At 35.2% G+C, this 15001-nt stretch overlaps 1 protein-coding gene across 1 annotated transcript in view; it reads right to left on the bottom strand.

Moving 5' to 3' along the window:
- Positions 1–14772, bottom strand: part of LOC126473195 (vesicle transport protein SEC20) — a 37164-nt gene extending 22392 nt beyond the window's left edge. Inside the window, exons 1-2 of the mRNA XM_050100090.1 lie at positions 14534–14772; positions 11067–11251 (exon numbers count right to left, since the gene is read on the bottom strand). Of these exons, the coding sequence (XP_049956047.1) occupies positions 11067–11251; positions 14534–14635 (287 nt within the window). The 5' untranslated portion in view covers positions 14636–14772. The remainder of the gene's footprint in view (positions 1–11066; positions 11252–14533) is intronic.
- Positions 14773–15001: the final 229 nt, after the last annotated feature.

Below are 15001 nucleotides of genomic sequence, written 5' to 3'. Positions count from 1 at the left end.
TATTAGTATTTTGCAACCATGACATATTAAACTGATAGTTTGATAATATTAACATCTGACAGTAAGAATTAGAATTATTGCATTCTTCTTGAAGTCAGGGTATTTCGTCTGTCCCATACATCTTGCAAACCAGATCGAAAATTTTATTTGTGACTGCTCTTCCAGGGATATCAGCAGTTCTAAGGGAATATTGTCTACTCCAGGGTTATTGTTTCCAGTTAGGGCTTTCAGTAGGCTGTCAAATACTTCTCGCAATATCATCTCCTCCATCTCATCTTCATCTACATCCTCTTCTCTTTCTATAATGTTACCTGGGTGCATTTTCCCTGCAATAGCTCTTCTGTATACCTCTACCTCTCAGCTCTCCCTTCTTTACTTAGTACAGGTTTTCCATCTGAGCTCTTGATATTCATACAGCTGCTTTTATTTTCTCCAAACAACTCTTTAATTTTCCTATGGCGGTATCTATCTTTCCCTGTTGATACGTGCTTTTATATCACTACATTTATCCTCTAGCCCTTCCCATTTAACCATTTTGTATTTCCTGTCAATCTCATTTTTTACTCATTTATATTCATTTGTGCTTGCTACTTTGAATTTCTCTTTTTGTTTTTTAGTGTTTTGTTTATTAATAAAAGATGGCTCGTTTGACTACACTTAAATATTAGGCTGGAGCGAAGTAGAGTCGACAACACAAACTGCAGTCTGTAGCATTACCACCTCCTGATTATGTATGAACTAGTGTCACAAACTGACAGAAGTAGTACCCCTTCCATAAATGTGCAAAACAGCATAGAAGAATAAGTGGATGATCTGTAGCATATCCTGATCTCTGGTATAAGTTGGAATGTTCCAGTTCAGTTGTTCACTTGCAGCAGTTACTTTTAAAATGCTCATTTTAAAAACTTGATGGGGTATTTTCAGAATGTTCTTACTTATAAGATGGTGGTTAGACAGGAACCTAGGACTACAGTTTAAATTTTATGGAAGATTTTACTTAACATTACAACATTCTACACAACTGTATTTCATTATGCCACCACGTGTTTTTATTTACTCATCATGATGACATTCATCGAACACTATTTTCTCATTGGTTCCACCACCTGTTTAATGAATCAATACCACTCGTTACTGACTACTACTCCATATTTCATACATTTGTCTTGAAATATAATTTTCAGTGCACTGTATGTCAATTTCTGAAATTTATATTAGTAGAAGTACTTCTTACCTACATTTCAGTACCCCACGTATCACCACGGGTATCAAATTTTATTAGTGCATGAGGTGGCATGGCTGCAAACAAAGGCAAGAAGCTTTAATATTAAGACCACGAGCAAGGCATGGTGTCGGGGAAATCAGAAAGTGAGCCAGTACTCTGTAAGAAGTCAGGTGTGTTGACTGCTTGCTGAGGAAGCGGTGGTGCTGCAATGGCTAGGTGTCAACGGCATCCTCAGGAACAAGGCGACTAGCAGACACTGGCATACAGTCAGAATATTTGAGAACTTTCTAGAGTGTTCTGGAAGAATCTTTAGAGAAAGCTTTGTAACAGTCATGGGAGAACATCTCTACAGGAGAAACTCACACGAAAGTCATGAAAAACCACAATATAAATGGCCAATGCATAGGGCAGTAAAACAGCCGAGACATTGGGAGCAGTCGGTATACAATGACACTGATTCTTATACAGTAAAAATTAAGAGAATTTGAGGGAGGACAACTGTGTTTCCAATAAGCAATTGAAGCAATTGTTATTATCTTGAGTTTTCTGCTAACTATAAAAGAACACGCACTGTAGAGTTTGTCTCTAGTAGCACCAATGAGTAATAATTGATATTTTCTGGGTGTAAGGATATAAGGAGGGAAAAGCAATGTCTCCCCCTTGCCTCCCACTGTGGTTAAAGTATTAGACTGTGTTTTGTCAGAATGAGTTACAAGGAGAGCAATAATCTCTGACAGCAAAAGGTAGAACTCAGGAGCTGGAAGTTGCTAGAAAGGACAAATATGTAGAGTGGTAGGGTGTATTCATTGATTTGCAAAGACTCAAAGCTACTGTAAGACACCTCTCAGAATAAGGTTGAACTATTGGGAAAAAAACTGTTCTTAAATGGAATGCTTACGTGTTTGTACCCTTATTCACTTCCTATGAATGCAACAACTTCATCTCTCCATACCAAAATCACCAGCACTAAGCATCTTAGGAGACTTCTTTCTCTCACTCCATTAAAGGTAACTTAGTAGACCTCAACCACATGATTTTGATATATGCTACTCTTTCAATTGGCTCCAGATGTATTCTTAAACTTTACCAGGAATTTTTTTCACTAGTGCAGAATTTTTTGTGCAACAGTGGATTTTGATTTGTAATTAAAATTTTAATTCTTTGTTTGTTTCAAGAAGTATGTCATACATATTTAATCAGTGTATCACCTTGTGTTTTAGTTGTATGCATAAATTAATGTTAACAAAAACTATGTATGAATTTGTGGGTTACTTTCTTTGCTTTGGTAGTTTATAATGTTTATTTATCATTGGTGGACACTGTGGAGTTCGTTCTAACTATATTGGTCAACTGATGTTTCCAGTGCCAATTTTGGTAGAAAATTGTGATTTCTTGGTACCATGGACAGTCAAGTGAAGTTTCCCATACCAGCTTTGCAGCAAGTTTTGGTTTCTTGCCATCATTGACTTTGTTCTAGCTAAATAGGTAAACTGACATTTCTGATTCCAGAATTTGCAGCAAGGTTTTGTTTTTGTTAGTGGCTTTTCAATACTATTTATTTATATATTTGCTGTTTTGTAGACTTATTCATTTGATGATATGATGTAGTCCAGTTTATAAAACAGATTAACTGAGGGTGACAATATCAAATTGTATGGTCTTTTTATGGCCTTTACGTCATGCTGGCACTATTTACTTTTGCATATTCTTTGTTTGGTTGCGTGTGACAGGGTAGGACTGCCATTTGTCTTGTGTCTCCCAGCCCCAAAAATCATAATTCTTGCAGGTGTCCCATTAGTTCAACGACTTTCTTCAAATTATTATAATTAAATTTTGGATTTGTTTTTGACTTGTTAACATTACTGAGTATGTGATGTTACAATCACTACATTGGATAGACATAATTTAGTTGTGTCCACCATCTTTATGGTGTCACGGATCAAAGCTGATGGCCCCTATCAGACATTTTGGTATTTCCAATTCTTTTTTCTTTTTCAGAAATGCTTTTCTTACTATTAGATATTTGTATTTTATATTGTCTCCACTACAGCCATTGTCAGTTATTTTGTTGTCCAATAATAAAAATTGTCTACTACTTTTAGTGTCTCATTTCCTAATCTAATACCCCCATCATCACCTCGTTTAATTTGATTACATTCCATTAGCCTTGTTGTACTTTTGTTGGAATTCATCTTCTAAACTCTCTTGAAGACACTAACCATTCCACTGAACTGCTCTTCCAAGCCCTTTGCTGTCACTGACAAAATTACAATGTTACTACCACACCTCAAAGTTTTAATTTCTCCTCCATGAACTTAAATCCCCTCTCTAAATTTCTCCTTAATTTCCTTTACTGCCTACTCAATGTGCAGACTGAATGACACTGGAGATAGGCTCAACCCTTTCCCCACTTCCTTCTCATACCTCTGACTCGTGTAACTATAATCTGGTTTCTGCAGATGTTGTGGATAAACTTTTGCTATCTGTATTTCAACTCAGCTACCTTCAGAATTTCAAAGAACTTACTCCAGTCAATATGGTAAGAATCTTTCTCTGAATTTACAAATCCTATAAACATAGTTTTGCCTTTTTCAACCTACATTCTAAGAAAAGTTGTAGTGTCAAATATTGCCCCACATTTCCTGTATTTCTCTGAAATCCAAACTCAGCTTCACCGAGGTTGGCTTCTACTAGTTTTTCCATTCTTCTGTAAAAATTCATGCCAGTATCTTACAACCATGACTTAGTAAACTGATGGTTTGATAACATTCACACCTATCAGCAACTGCCTTCTTCAGAATAGGCATTATTACATTCTTCTTTATGTCTGAGGGCGTTTCATCTTTAAGTCTGAGGGCATTTCACCAGTCTTGTATAACTTATATTGCACCCAAGGTGGAATAGTTTTGTCATAGCCAAATCTCCCAAGGATCTCAAAAGACTAAGGAAATGACATCTACTCCAAGGACCTTGTTTCAACTTGAGTCTTTCTGTCCTCTGCCAAATTCTTCTCACAGCTCTCCACCAACTCATCAAATCAACTTCTTCTTTCCTTTCCGTAATATCGCCTCTATGTACTCCTTCCACCTTTCCTTTCTTTGCCTTGCTTAACACTGGCTTGCCGTATAATCTCTTGATACTCACATAGCTGTTGCTCTTTCCTGCATAGATTTCTTTAACTTCCCTACAATAGGGAGCATCTATCTTTCCCCTGGTTATGCATGCTTCTACAGCCTTGTCTTCGTCCTCAAGACATACCTTCTTAGCTATTTTATATCAATCTCACTTTTTAGGCACCAGTGGTTCCTTTTGCCTACTTCATATGCTGCATTTTAAAGTTTTCTTTTTCTATTAGTTAAACTCACTTGCATTACATTATTGTTAATAATATATGACATTGGCTCTCCCTATAATTTCACCAGTGGACACAAGGCAGAATTCATTTGAAGTGCCACTATTGTTCCAATGTGACAAGATACATATGCACTCCAGGTACTTAATTAAGTTATTACAAAAAGCTTACTCATTTGCAAACTTCACAGAAATGTACTAAGAAATTACTAAAGCATATAACTGACTTTATTTCTTTCAAATGCAAGATACAGTTCTAATCAGAATGGTATCTTGTGATCAAGACAAATAAAATTTATATTGAACATTCAGATCGTGTGCTTCATTCTGACAATGTCAAGCTTTACAAAACAGAGTAAGCTCAAAATTCATGACAGATAGGAAGAGTTTTGAACTAAAATATTTGATACAATGAATGGTGTTCTTTTAATGTTTAAAGAAGGAAATGAGTAAAAATGATGGTCGTTTTCCAGTGAAAATTATCCCACTACCTCTTCCTTGTTTCAAAGTCAAAGTTCCACAAATAGCTGTCAGAATGGAATAATATTTTTCATCATTTTCACTATATGACCTTTCAATTCATCATTAGGAATGACGATTTGATCAGAAAAAGGTGACCATGTTATTTGATTGTGTGTGATTATTATTATTATTATTATTATTATTATTACTAATAGCAAATGTCCCCATTGGAGAACGATAAGCATGTGATTTCCAATCTTCTTAGAATTCTTCTTATTTCCCCAATATTTCTTCATTTTCTCCCCAAAAGCCGCCTTTCTTTCTTCGGTCCACTTTGGTCGGTATGGTTTTGGTTCTATCTCTGGAATAAACTTTCACTTACCAATTTTGCTTCTGAATGTATCCCCGTCTGATGTGCCTGTTACATCAATTTTCGCTTTTGTCAAATCCTTCTTAATTTCAGTTACCCAACATATTGATGTTTTAAGGTATGTCACATAGTCCAATAGACATTTCGTTAGTCTGTTTCCAGGTAGTCTTCAATCATCTCTTTCTGATGCCGATTTCAATGTTTGATACTTTTTCTGTTGTCTTGATGATTTGTAGTCTGTATCCATCTGGCGTGCATTGTGGTCTCAGAATTTTCCTAATAATCTTGCCCTCTACTTTCTTAATTTCTTGTAAATCTAGTTTTCAATTCAATGAGTGTGTTTCACTTCTATATATATGACTGTGGGCTTGATTACTGTATTTTAGTGTCCGATTTTAGTACCTTTTGACAGGCATTATTGTTATATAAATTTGAAGCATGTCCAGATGCTTTATTGATTTTCTGCAATCTGTTTTTTGGGCTATTTTTTCAAGTCGTGTTAGTTCAATAATTTCACCAAGGTACTTAAAATGTTTGACTGTCGATTTCACCATAATTTCTTTTAAGTTTCGGAATATCTAATTTGGAACACATGAATTCACTATTCTCAAAGGAGTTTGCAGGCCAACCTTCTCTGCACATTCTTTGAGGCTCTCAATTTGTTTTGCTGCTGTTTCTTCACTGTCGGTTAGAATTGCCAAGTCATCTGCAAACACTAAGTATGGAACGCTCAATTTTCCTTGACCTCTTTCTAGTTTGAATGGCTTCCAAAAGTTTTGTTTTCTTAGTTCCATTTCTTATTCTTTCATTACTTTGTCTAAAACAATGTTGAATAATAGTGGCAAGATCCCACCTTCTTGTCTTACTCATGTATTAACTAAGAACAGTTCTGAAATTTCATCTATGAACTTAATATTTGATTTGGTTCCTGACAGTGTTTCTTCGATGAGTTTTCAAGTTTTTGCGTCTAGTTTGCGGTCTTCTAGAGTACTGCAAAAGAGACTGACTATCTATAGAATAATCATATGCTTTTTTAAAATAAAAAAATGTGCAGACTATTGGTTTCAACATGATTGCTTTAATTTTGAAAATAGTTTCTAGAATACAGATCTGTTCTGGGAATAATCTATTAGGTCAAAAGCCCGCTTGGTAATCTGAAATTGTATGTTCTAGCTGTTCTTGAACTCTTTTTAGAAGACACGCAGATAAGATTTTGTAAGTGACTGGCGAAGTGAAATGCCTCTGTAGTTTTTTATATCTAGTCTCTCTCCCTTTTTGTGCAATGGGTGAATTAGTGCACATTTCCAATCCTCTGGAATTTTTTCTGCCTGCCAAATTTCCTGGATGATTTGAGTAATCTCTTTTAAGGAATTTGGACTAAGGTTCTTTAGTAGTTCAGTTACAATTCCATCTTCTCCCAATGGCTTATTATTTTTCAGCTATATAATATGACTACAAATTTCTTCTTGAGTTGGTGGTAGTGAAGTATCATTTGTGTGTTTTAGTTGCAATCTGGGGAGTCTCATACTTGGTTGTGAGCAATTTAGAAGTTGTGAGAAATATTTGGATAACTTTTGACAATTGTCTTTGTTAGTTTGTGTCAATTTTCCATTTTGTTTCCTGAAACAGAGGTTTCATGGAGTGTATCCTTTGATTTGGTTTTCAAATGTTTTGTAAAAGTCGTGTTTTGTGGTTCCTAAAGTATTCTTCAATTGAGTTTAGTTGTTCATTAAGATATTCTCTTTTAGTTTGTCTAAGTATTTTAGCTGCTTGTTTTCTGACTTCCAAAAATTTCTCTCGTGCGGTTTCTTATTTGTCACAATTATAGTTTAAGAAGGCTCATTGCCTCTCTTCTATCACATTATCACAATTTGAATTCCGCCATGGGTGCTTGGATTTATTCTTTAATGAGATCAGTTCTCATGCTTTCTGTATAATTTTCGTTCAGAAATCTCTCCAGATATTTGTAGGTTGTTTTTCCCACACTTCTGTAATTTTTTATTCTTGGATTTTTTGAAATCAAATTTGGGAATTAGTGGTGTTTTCCTTCGGCATTTCCTTTTTTAGTGTAAATTTAATTTTGACTCTGGTAATGTAGTGGTCAGAATCAAAATTTGTCCCTCTGCAGACTCGAACATCGTGTTTTTCTTTTTGGAAATCATAGGGGATCACCACATGGTCTACCTGAAATTCACCTAGCTGAGGGACTGGTGATTGCCACATTTTTTTTGGTTCTTAGGGTTCTTTCGAAGTGATATCGACACGATTTTTAGACTGTTTTGTTGGCACAACTCGATGTGCGTGACACCATTCTGGTTTGTGAATTTGTGTGCGGAGTAATTGCTGACTGTTTTTTTATATTTCCTCTCTTTACCAATTTGTGCATTGAAATCGCCGAGAAGAATTTTTACGTCCTTCTTAAGAAGTTTTGACATTTCAGTTTCAAGTTTTTCTGTCTTCTCAGGTTTTTTTTTTTTCTGTTTTTCCCCCCAATGTTAGTAGGTGCTGTTACAGATTTGATTTACATCTGCAACAGAGTCAAGGATGCCCTTATTCATAATAAAGGCCATATCAAATAACGCAGATCCTTTGCATATTTTCTTGTCTGTTTTGCTTTTAGAGGTACGGTAGTTGCTGTAGTCTGTTGTGTGATTATTATCTTCACTTTCTCAGACGTTAAGTCCGGTTAAAAATGGAGTGACGCGGACCTTGATCAAGCGTCACTTACTTTTAACTGTACGGTATGTGTTATATTGCATTTAGGAACTTTCGGGTAATTGAACATGTATCAATAATTACGGATTTCTGTAGCTGTATATATATGTTTGGATGTAGCTGTATTGCATTGATGTACTGGTGGATATTGTGTGGTATGACTCCTGTAGTTGATAATATAATTGGTATGATGTCAACTTTATCCTGATGCCACATGTCTTTGACTTCCTCAGCCAGTTGGATGTATTTTTCAATTTTTTCTCCTGTTTTCTTTTGTATATTTGTTGTATTGGGTATGGATATTTCGATTAGTTGTGTTAATTTCTTCTTTTTATTGGTGAGTATGATGTCAGGTTTGTTATGTGGCGTTGTTTTATCTGTTATAATGGTTCTGTTCCAGTATAATTTGTATTCATCATTCTCCAGTACATTTTGTGGTGTATACTTGTATGTAGGAATGTGTTGTTTTAAAAGTTTATGTTGTAAGGCAAGCTGTTGATGTATTATTTTTGCGACATTGTCATGTCTTCTGGGGTATTCTGTATTTCCTAGTATTGTACATCCGCTTGTGATGTGATCTACTGTTTCTATTTGTTGTTTACAAAGTCTGCATTTATCCGTTGTGGTATTGGGATCTTTAATAATATGCTTGCTGTAATACCTGGTGTTTATTGTTTGATCCTGTATTGCAATCATGAATCCTTCTGTCTCACTGTATATATTGCCTTTTCTTAGCCATGTGTTGGATGCGTCTTGATCGATGTGTGGCTGTGTTAGATGATACGGGTGCTTGCCATGTAGTGTTTTCATTTTCCAATTTACTTTCTTCATGTCTGTTGATGTTATGTGATCTAAAGGATTGTAGAAGTGGTTATGAAATTGCAGTGGTGTAGCCGATGTATTTATATGAGTGATTGCCTGATGTATTTTGCTAGTTTCTGCTCGTTCTATACAGAATTTTCTTAAATTGTCTACCTGTCCATAATGTAGGTTTTTTATGTCGATAAATCCCCTTCCTCCTTCCTTTCTGCTTAATGTGAATCTTTCTGTTGCTGAATGTATGTGATGTATTCTATATTTGTGGCATTGTGATCGTGTTAGTGTATTGAGTGCTTCTAGGTCTGTGTTACTCCATTTCACTACTCCAAATGAGTAGGTCAATATTGGTATGGCATAGGTATTTATAGCTTTTGTCTTGTTTCTTGCTGTCAATTCTGTTTTCAGTATTTTTGTTAGTCTTTGTCTATATTTTTCTTTTAGTTCTTCTTTGATATTTGTATTATCTATTCCTATTTTTTGTCTGTATCCTAGATATTTATAGGCATCCGTTTTTTCCATCGCTTCTATGCAGTCGCTGTGGTTATCCAATATGTAATCTTCTTGTTTAGTATGTTTTCCCTTGACTATGCTATTTTTCTTACATTTGTCTGTTCCAAAAGCCATACTTATATCATTGCTGAATCCTTCTGTTATCTTTAGTAATTGGTTGAGTTGTTGATTTGTTGCTGCCAGTAGTTTTAGATCATCCATGTATAGCAAATGTGTGATTTTGTGTGGGTATGTTCCAGTAATATTGTATCCATAATTTGTATTATTTAGCATGTTGGATAGTGGGTTCAGAGCAAGGCAGAACCAGAAAGGACTTAATGAGTCTCCTTGGTATATTCCACGCTTAATCTGTATTGGCTGTGATGTGATATTATTTGAATTTGTTTGGATATTAAGTGTGGTTTTCCAATTTTTCATTACTATGTTTAGGAACTGTATTAATTTAGGATCTACTTTGTATATTTCCAATATTTGTAGTAACCATGAGTGGGGTACACTATCAAAAGCTTTTTTGGTAATCAATGTATGCGTAGTGTAGCGACCTTTGTTTAGTTTTAGCTTGATATGTCACCCCTGCATCTATTATCAGTTGCTCTTTACATCCTCGTGCTCCTTTGCAACAGCCTTTTTGTTCTTCATTTATAATTTTGTTCTGTGTTGTATGTGTCATTAATTTCTGTTTAATGACTGAAGTTAATATTTTGTATATTGTTGGTAGGCATGTTATGGGGCGATATTTAGCTGGGTTCGCTGTGTCTGCTTGATCTTTAGGTTTCAGATATGTTATTCCGTGTGTAAGTGTATCAGGGAATGTGTATGGGTCTGCAATGTAACTGTTAAATAATTTAGTTAGATGTGAATGTGTTGAGGTGAACTTCTTTAACCAGAAATTTGCTATTTTGTCATTTCCAGGGGCTTTCCAATTGTGAGTAGAATTAATTGCTTGGGTGACTTCATGTTGCAAAATTATCACTTCAGGCATTTGTGGTATCATCTTGTATGTGTCTGTTTCTGCTTGTATCCACCGTGCATGCCTGTTATGTTGTACCGGGTTTGACCATATGTTGCTCCAGAAGTGTTCCATGTCTGTTATGTTTGGAGGATTGTTTATTTTAATGTGTGTGTTATCTATTGCCTGGTAAAATTTCTTTTGGTTTGTGTTGAATGTTTGGTTTTGTTTCCTTCTATTTTCACTTTTTTATTATTATTATTATTATTATTATTTCTTTCCTTTCTCAGATGTTATGAAGGTTAAAAATGGAAAGTGACGTGGACCTTGATCAAGCATGACTTCCTTTTAACTGTACATGTTACATTGCATTTAGGAACTTTCGGGTAATTGAACATGTATCAATAATTACAGATTTCTGTAGTTGTATATATATGTTTGGATGTAGCTGTATTGTGTTGATGTACTGGTGGATATTGTGTGGTATGACTCCTGTAGTTGATAGTATAATTGGTATAATGTCAACTTTATCCTGATGCCACATGTCCTTGATTTCCTCAGCCAGTTGGATGTATTTATTATTGTTATTATTATTATTATTATTATTATTATTATTATTATTATTATTATTACTATTCAGCTGTTTTATAATAATTGGTAATTACCTTGTTAGTTCATCCTTATAATTGGCAACATCTGACAGAATCTCTCTCTTTGTCTTTTCATTGTCACTTTCCTTAGCCAATGTCTCCAATTTCGTTATTTGTTTCCTCAGGATGGCAATCTTACTACGACCTTCACTGTTCAGTTCATCCAACACTTCCCTGGGTCCTTTGCAAGCATAAATATTCTGCAAAAAGTGAAAACATATGATACAGAATTAGACTTCATTTCACAGTCTGTAAGTGATTAAATATGCTGAAATCTGTAGAGATAACGAAAAGTGTATTTGTGAAATTTTCTATCTGCAGTCAGCAAACACTGTAGCTACCTGTTCTATAATTTCCAATTTGTCAAAAGCATGTAAATTCCAAGTTTTTACACTAATTTAAATGCACATCTCCTTTAGGTTCTTCCCATTATATTATGTATACTTGTGCAAGCTCTCAAACTATCTGGTAAAAGTTTCACAAAATTTCCTGTTGACAAGTAACTTTAATTATTTAACACTATTTCACCAATATATTCAGTCAATAAGAAACAAAGTGCAACAATTAGAAACTGAACAGGAAGCCATAGGCAGCTTGATTGTTTGCATTTCTGAACACTGGTGTAGAGGAATTGGCTCTGAATACATAGTTTTACCTGCTTATGAATTAGCTTGTTATAATAGCAAAACATTAAAGACAGTTGGAGGCTCGTATTTATGTAAAAGGACTCCAATTTATAGTCAGAAGTGATATGATTTCTTTGAGCCAAGAAAAACATTTTGAACTCTCAGTAGTAGAGTAGTAGAGAACAAAATACATTTAAAAAACTGTTTATACTGTGCTTATACAGGTCTCCTAATGGCGATGTTGAATCTTTTTCACTAAAATAAGAAAAGTTCGGACAAGACATGCAGTCCTAAAGGACATGTTGTTGTTTATTTCTGAAGTCAGCTTCCTTTTGTTTTACATTTTAGTGAAGAAGTTATAGAAGTTGTGTGTGTTTTTGTGTTACCTAGCATTTCTTGAGAAATGGCAGTTGCTGCTTCTGCCTGATCATATATAACTTGAAACCATTCCACATCCCCAAAAGCTCACCTTCATGAGAGGATTTGTGGAGCTTTATGTAGGAATTAATTAATTAATCAAACAATGATACTGAAGTACACATTATACTGAACTGTAAGGCACATCACAATCATCAACTGAGTACAGATGTCAGGGAAGTTGGTATATGGACGTTGTTTTCACCTGGCTTTTCACCTTTATGATAGCTGTTTACTGTTACTGTATTTGCTGCATGGCGTATGCTGACAGGGTATGCGGAACAGCAGAGACATTTATCCCATTACATGTATGTGGTTCAAGACTGTTGCGAACTATGTTCCACTACATCACAGCTTAATGTGTACAGTGGGTTTCAACATCCCACAACGTTTGACAATGACTGTTCCAAAATACCGATCCCACTAATATTTTAACAGCCAAATTCAGAATGACTTCATTCAACAATAAATGTTCTCGCAAAAGAATTGGGACATTCCTGAAATATGCCTGTGGAGAAAATTGGCACAAATAAGAGCAGCACACAACACCATTCTCTGAGGAACTGACTTTCCAAATAGGTCTTCAGAATTAATGTTTGCCAAATCAATATGACTACAACTCATACAAATGAAATTGTGCAATATGAGTCAATTTTATTTAGTTGTTACACACAGTTTCAAATTAGAAACCTCTGCTGCCATCACATATGGCTTGTTACACTGGTATGCTCCAAAAAATTTGAAGTAAGGAAGAAAAGAAGGTCAGAGTTTAAAATCTTTGCAATATTAAACACTTTGCAGATGGATCACAATGCAACTGCTTAATTGTAATGATAGGAACAAGTTTGAAAAACAAACCATGGGAAATACGGAAGCGTCCGATCCCACCCGTCTGCTTTGACCCATGACGTCACAAATATGGCGGAAACAAAAACAAACACACTTTCCACAAGAAGCCTATTGACACTAACGGGACAAGCGCGGGAAATGGGGTGTTTTGGGTGGGGGGGGGGCAAACTAAATATAAACAAATTTAGACGCCTTGCGTAGCTAAAACGTGTAAGTGAAGACAGCCATGCATGAATACCCACCCACCTCCCCAGGGGTCGTAACCCCTGCAACCTATAGAAGATAAAGATGCTTCAGAGGCTGATTAGTGTTTTTTGTCTTTTTTTAAAAAAAAATCTCACAGGATAGAACGAACAGATCAGAAAGATAAATATAATAAACTAAAACAGAAATTGGAGGAAACATAATTAAAATAAGTAATAAGTGTTTTTAAATTTAAAAAAAATCTCACGAGATAGAACGACCAGATCAGAAAAGTAAATAAAATAAGATAAAACAGAACTGGACACAGCCACACTCAAACCAAACTCCGCGCCGTCATGACGTCACACACGACAACACCCTTACGTCACGGGTCAAAGCCGACGCGTGGGATCGGACGCTTCTGTCGGCCCCAAACCATGGAGTTATTCTGTTGAAGTGATTTACAGAAACCACATAAAAGTTAGAATAAGGCTACTCTGATGAGGAATTTAACTACACTCCAGCAAAAAATAGCTAACTAACTAACACACTGCACCATGTAGCTCAATACATTTGCACTTAGGGTTTGACCAAGTAGTTCATGTAATTTTAAGGCGTTTGTAACTTCAGAAAAAAATCTTCAAACAACTGTCATCTTACTTCTCAATAGCATAGCAATAAACTGATATATTTCTAGCACAGTTTGTACGAATTTTGATTTGTGTGTGAAGCATGTAAGTGAACTCAAACCATGAAAATTTGGTGTTTTACGGCGGAATCCTCCTCCTAAGAATTTCATAGTGGCACCGTTTTAAAATTCAATTAAATATTTTGTAGCAGCTCAAAAGTAAACTTAAACGGGTATGTAAATAGTGTTAAATGTTTACAATTCACTACAAACACTATTATTTTAATCAATTTGATCTCATAAACGTGCTAAACATTCAAATGGGCAAGACTGACTGACTTGTATCATTAAATTATTTCGTGAAATTCTACAAGACACTCAAACATTCTTGTTATAGGTGGAACTACTGTGGTGGTATCTACTAAATATTTGAATACAAGCCGCTCTATACAGACTACGACCGAATTACTGTAATTAATTTCGATTTTTTGCTGTTCATCACGTAGAATCTCGCCAATGATTTATACTGTATAGAACCAGAAAATCGCCACAACAATGTACTCCAGTTTTCCGGTATTAGAAGCGTATTTCACATCCCCAAAAACTCATTACGGAATAGTTTTTACTGAGCATCGTAAGTAAATACGTATGCATAACTTAGTTCACACGCCGCATCGCTTCACTATGAACCTTGTAAACAAAACAATAAGGAAAACTGTCAAGTTCATTTTTACAGAATGAAAGAAGATGTTTCGTTGGTTACCATCTGTCAAACGTACTTGAATAATTGCTTTCACTTTCAGATTTTCAGTCACAATTTCCTGACGAATTAAGTCTATTACATAGCTCTCATCTGGCGGTTTGTGTGTCTTGTTGAACATTTTTCCCGAATTAACCGTCACAAAATAATGATAAAAGATAAGGTACTTCAAATACTATCAGCTGTACATCCGGAATTTTGTTTACTAAGTTACCACCTGTCTAACTTACGCCTAACATATGACAACCAAGTTTTCGCGTCGCTTGCGCGTACAGTGTCGCCAACAGTGATTGTATAATGCCTGAGAGCTTTAAAACTTGTCATCGATTGCTCAAAATGCTAATTAAAAAGCAATTCGATGAAATAATCGTTATTAAACGGTTTCCTGGTATGGTTATTTTGAAAAATTAGACCTTCAGAAGGTAAAGGCGGGAATGAGAAAGGTAAAAAAATGGATAATCTTGTATAAGTTTCGAAATTTCGTTGT

The sequence above is a fragment of the Schistocerca serialis genome, chromosome 4 (genome assembly GCF_023864345.2).
Source record: "Schistocerca serialis cubense isolate TAMUIC-IGC-003099 chromosome 4, iqSchSeri2.2, whole genome shotgun sequence".
NCBI lineage: Eukaryota > Metazoa > Arthropoda > Insecta > Orthoptera > Acrididae > Schistocerca > Schistocerca serialis.
Note: the sequence above shows the minus strand (reverse complement) of the source record. Positions and strands in the feature narration are given on the sequence as shown.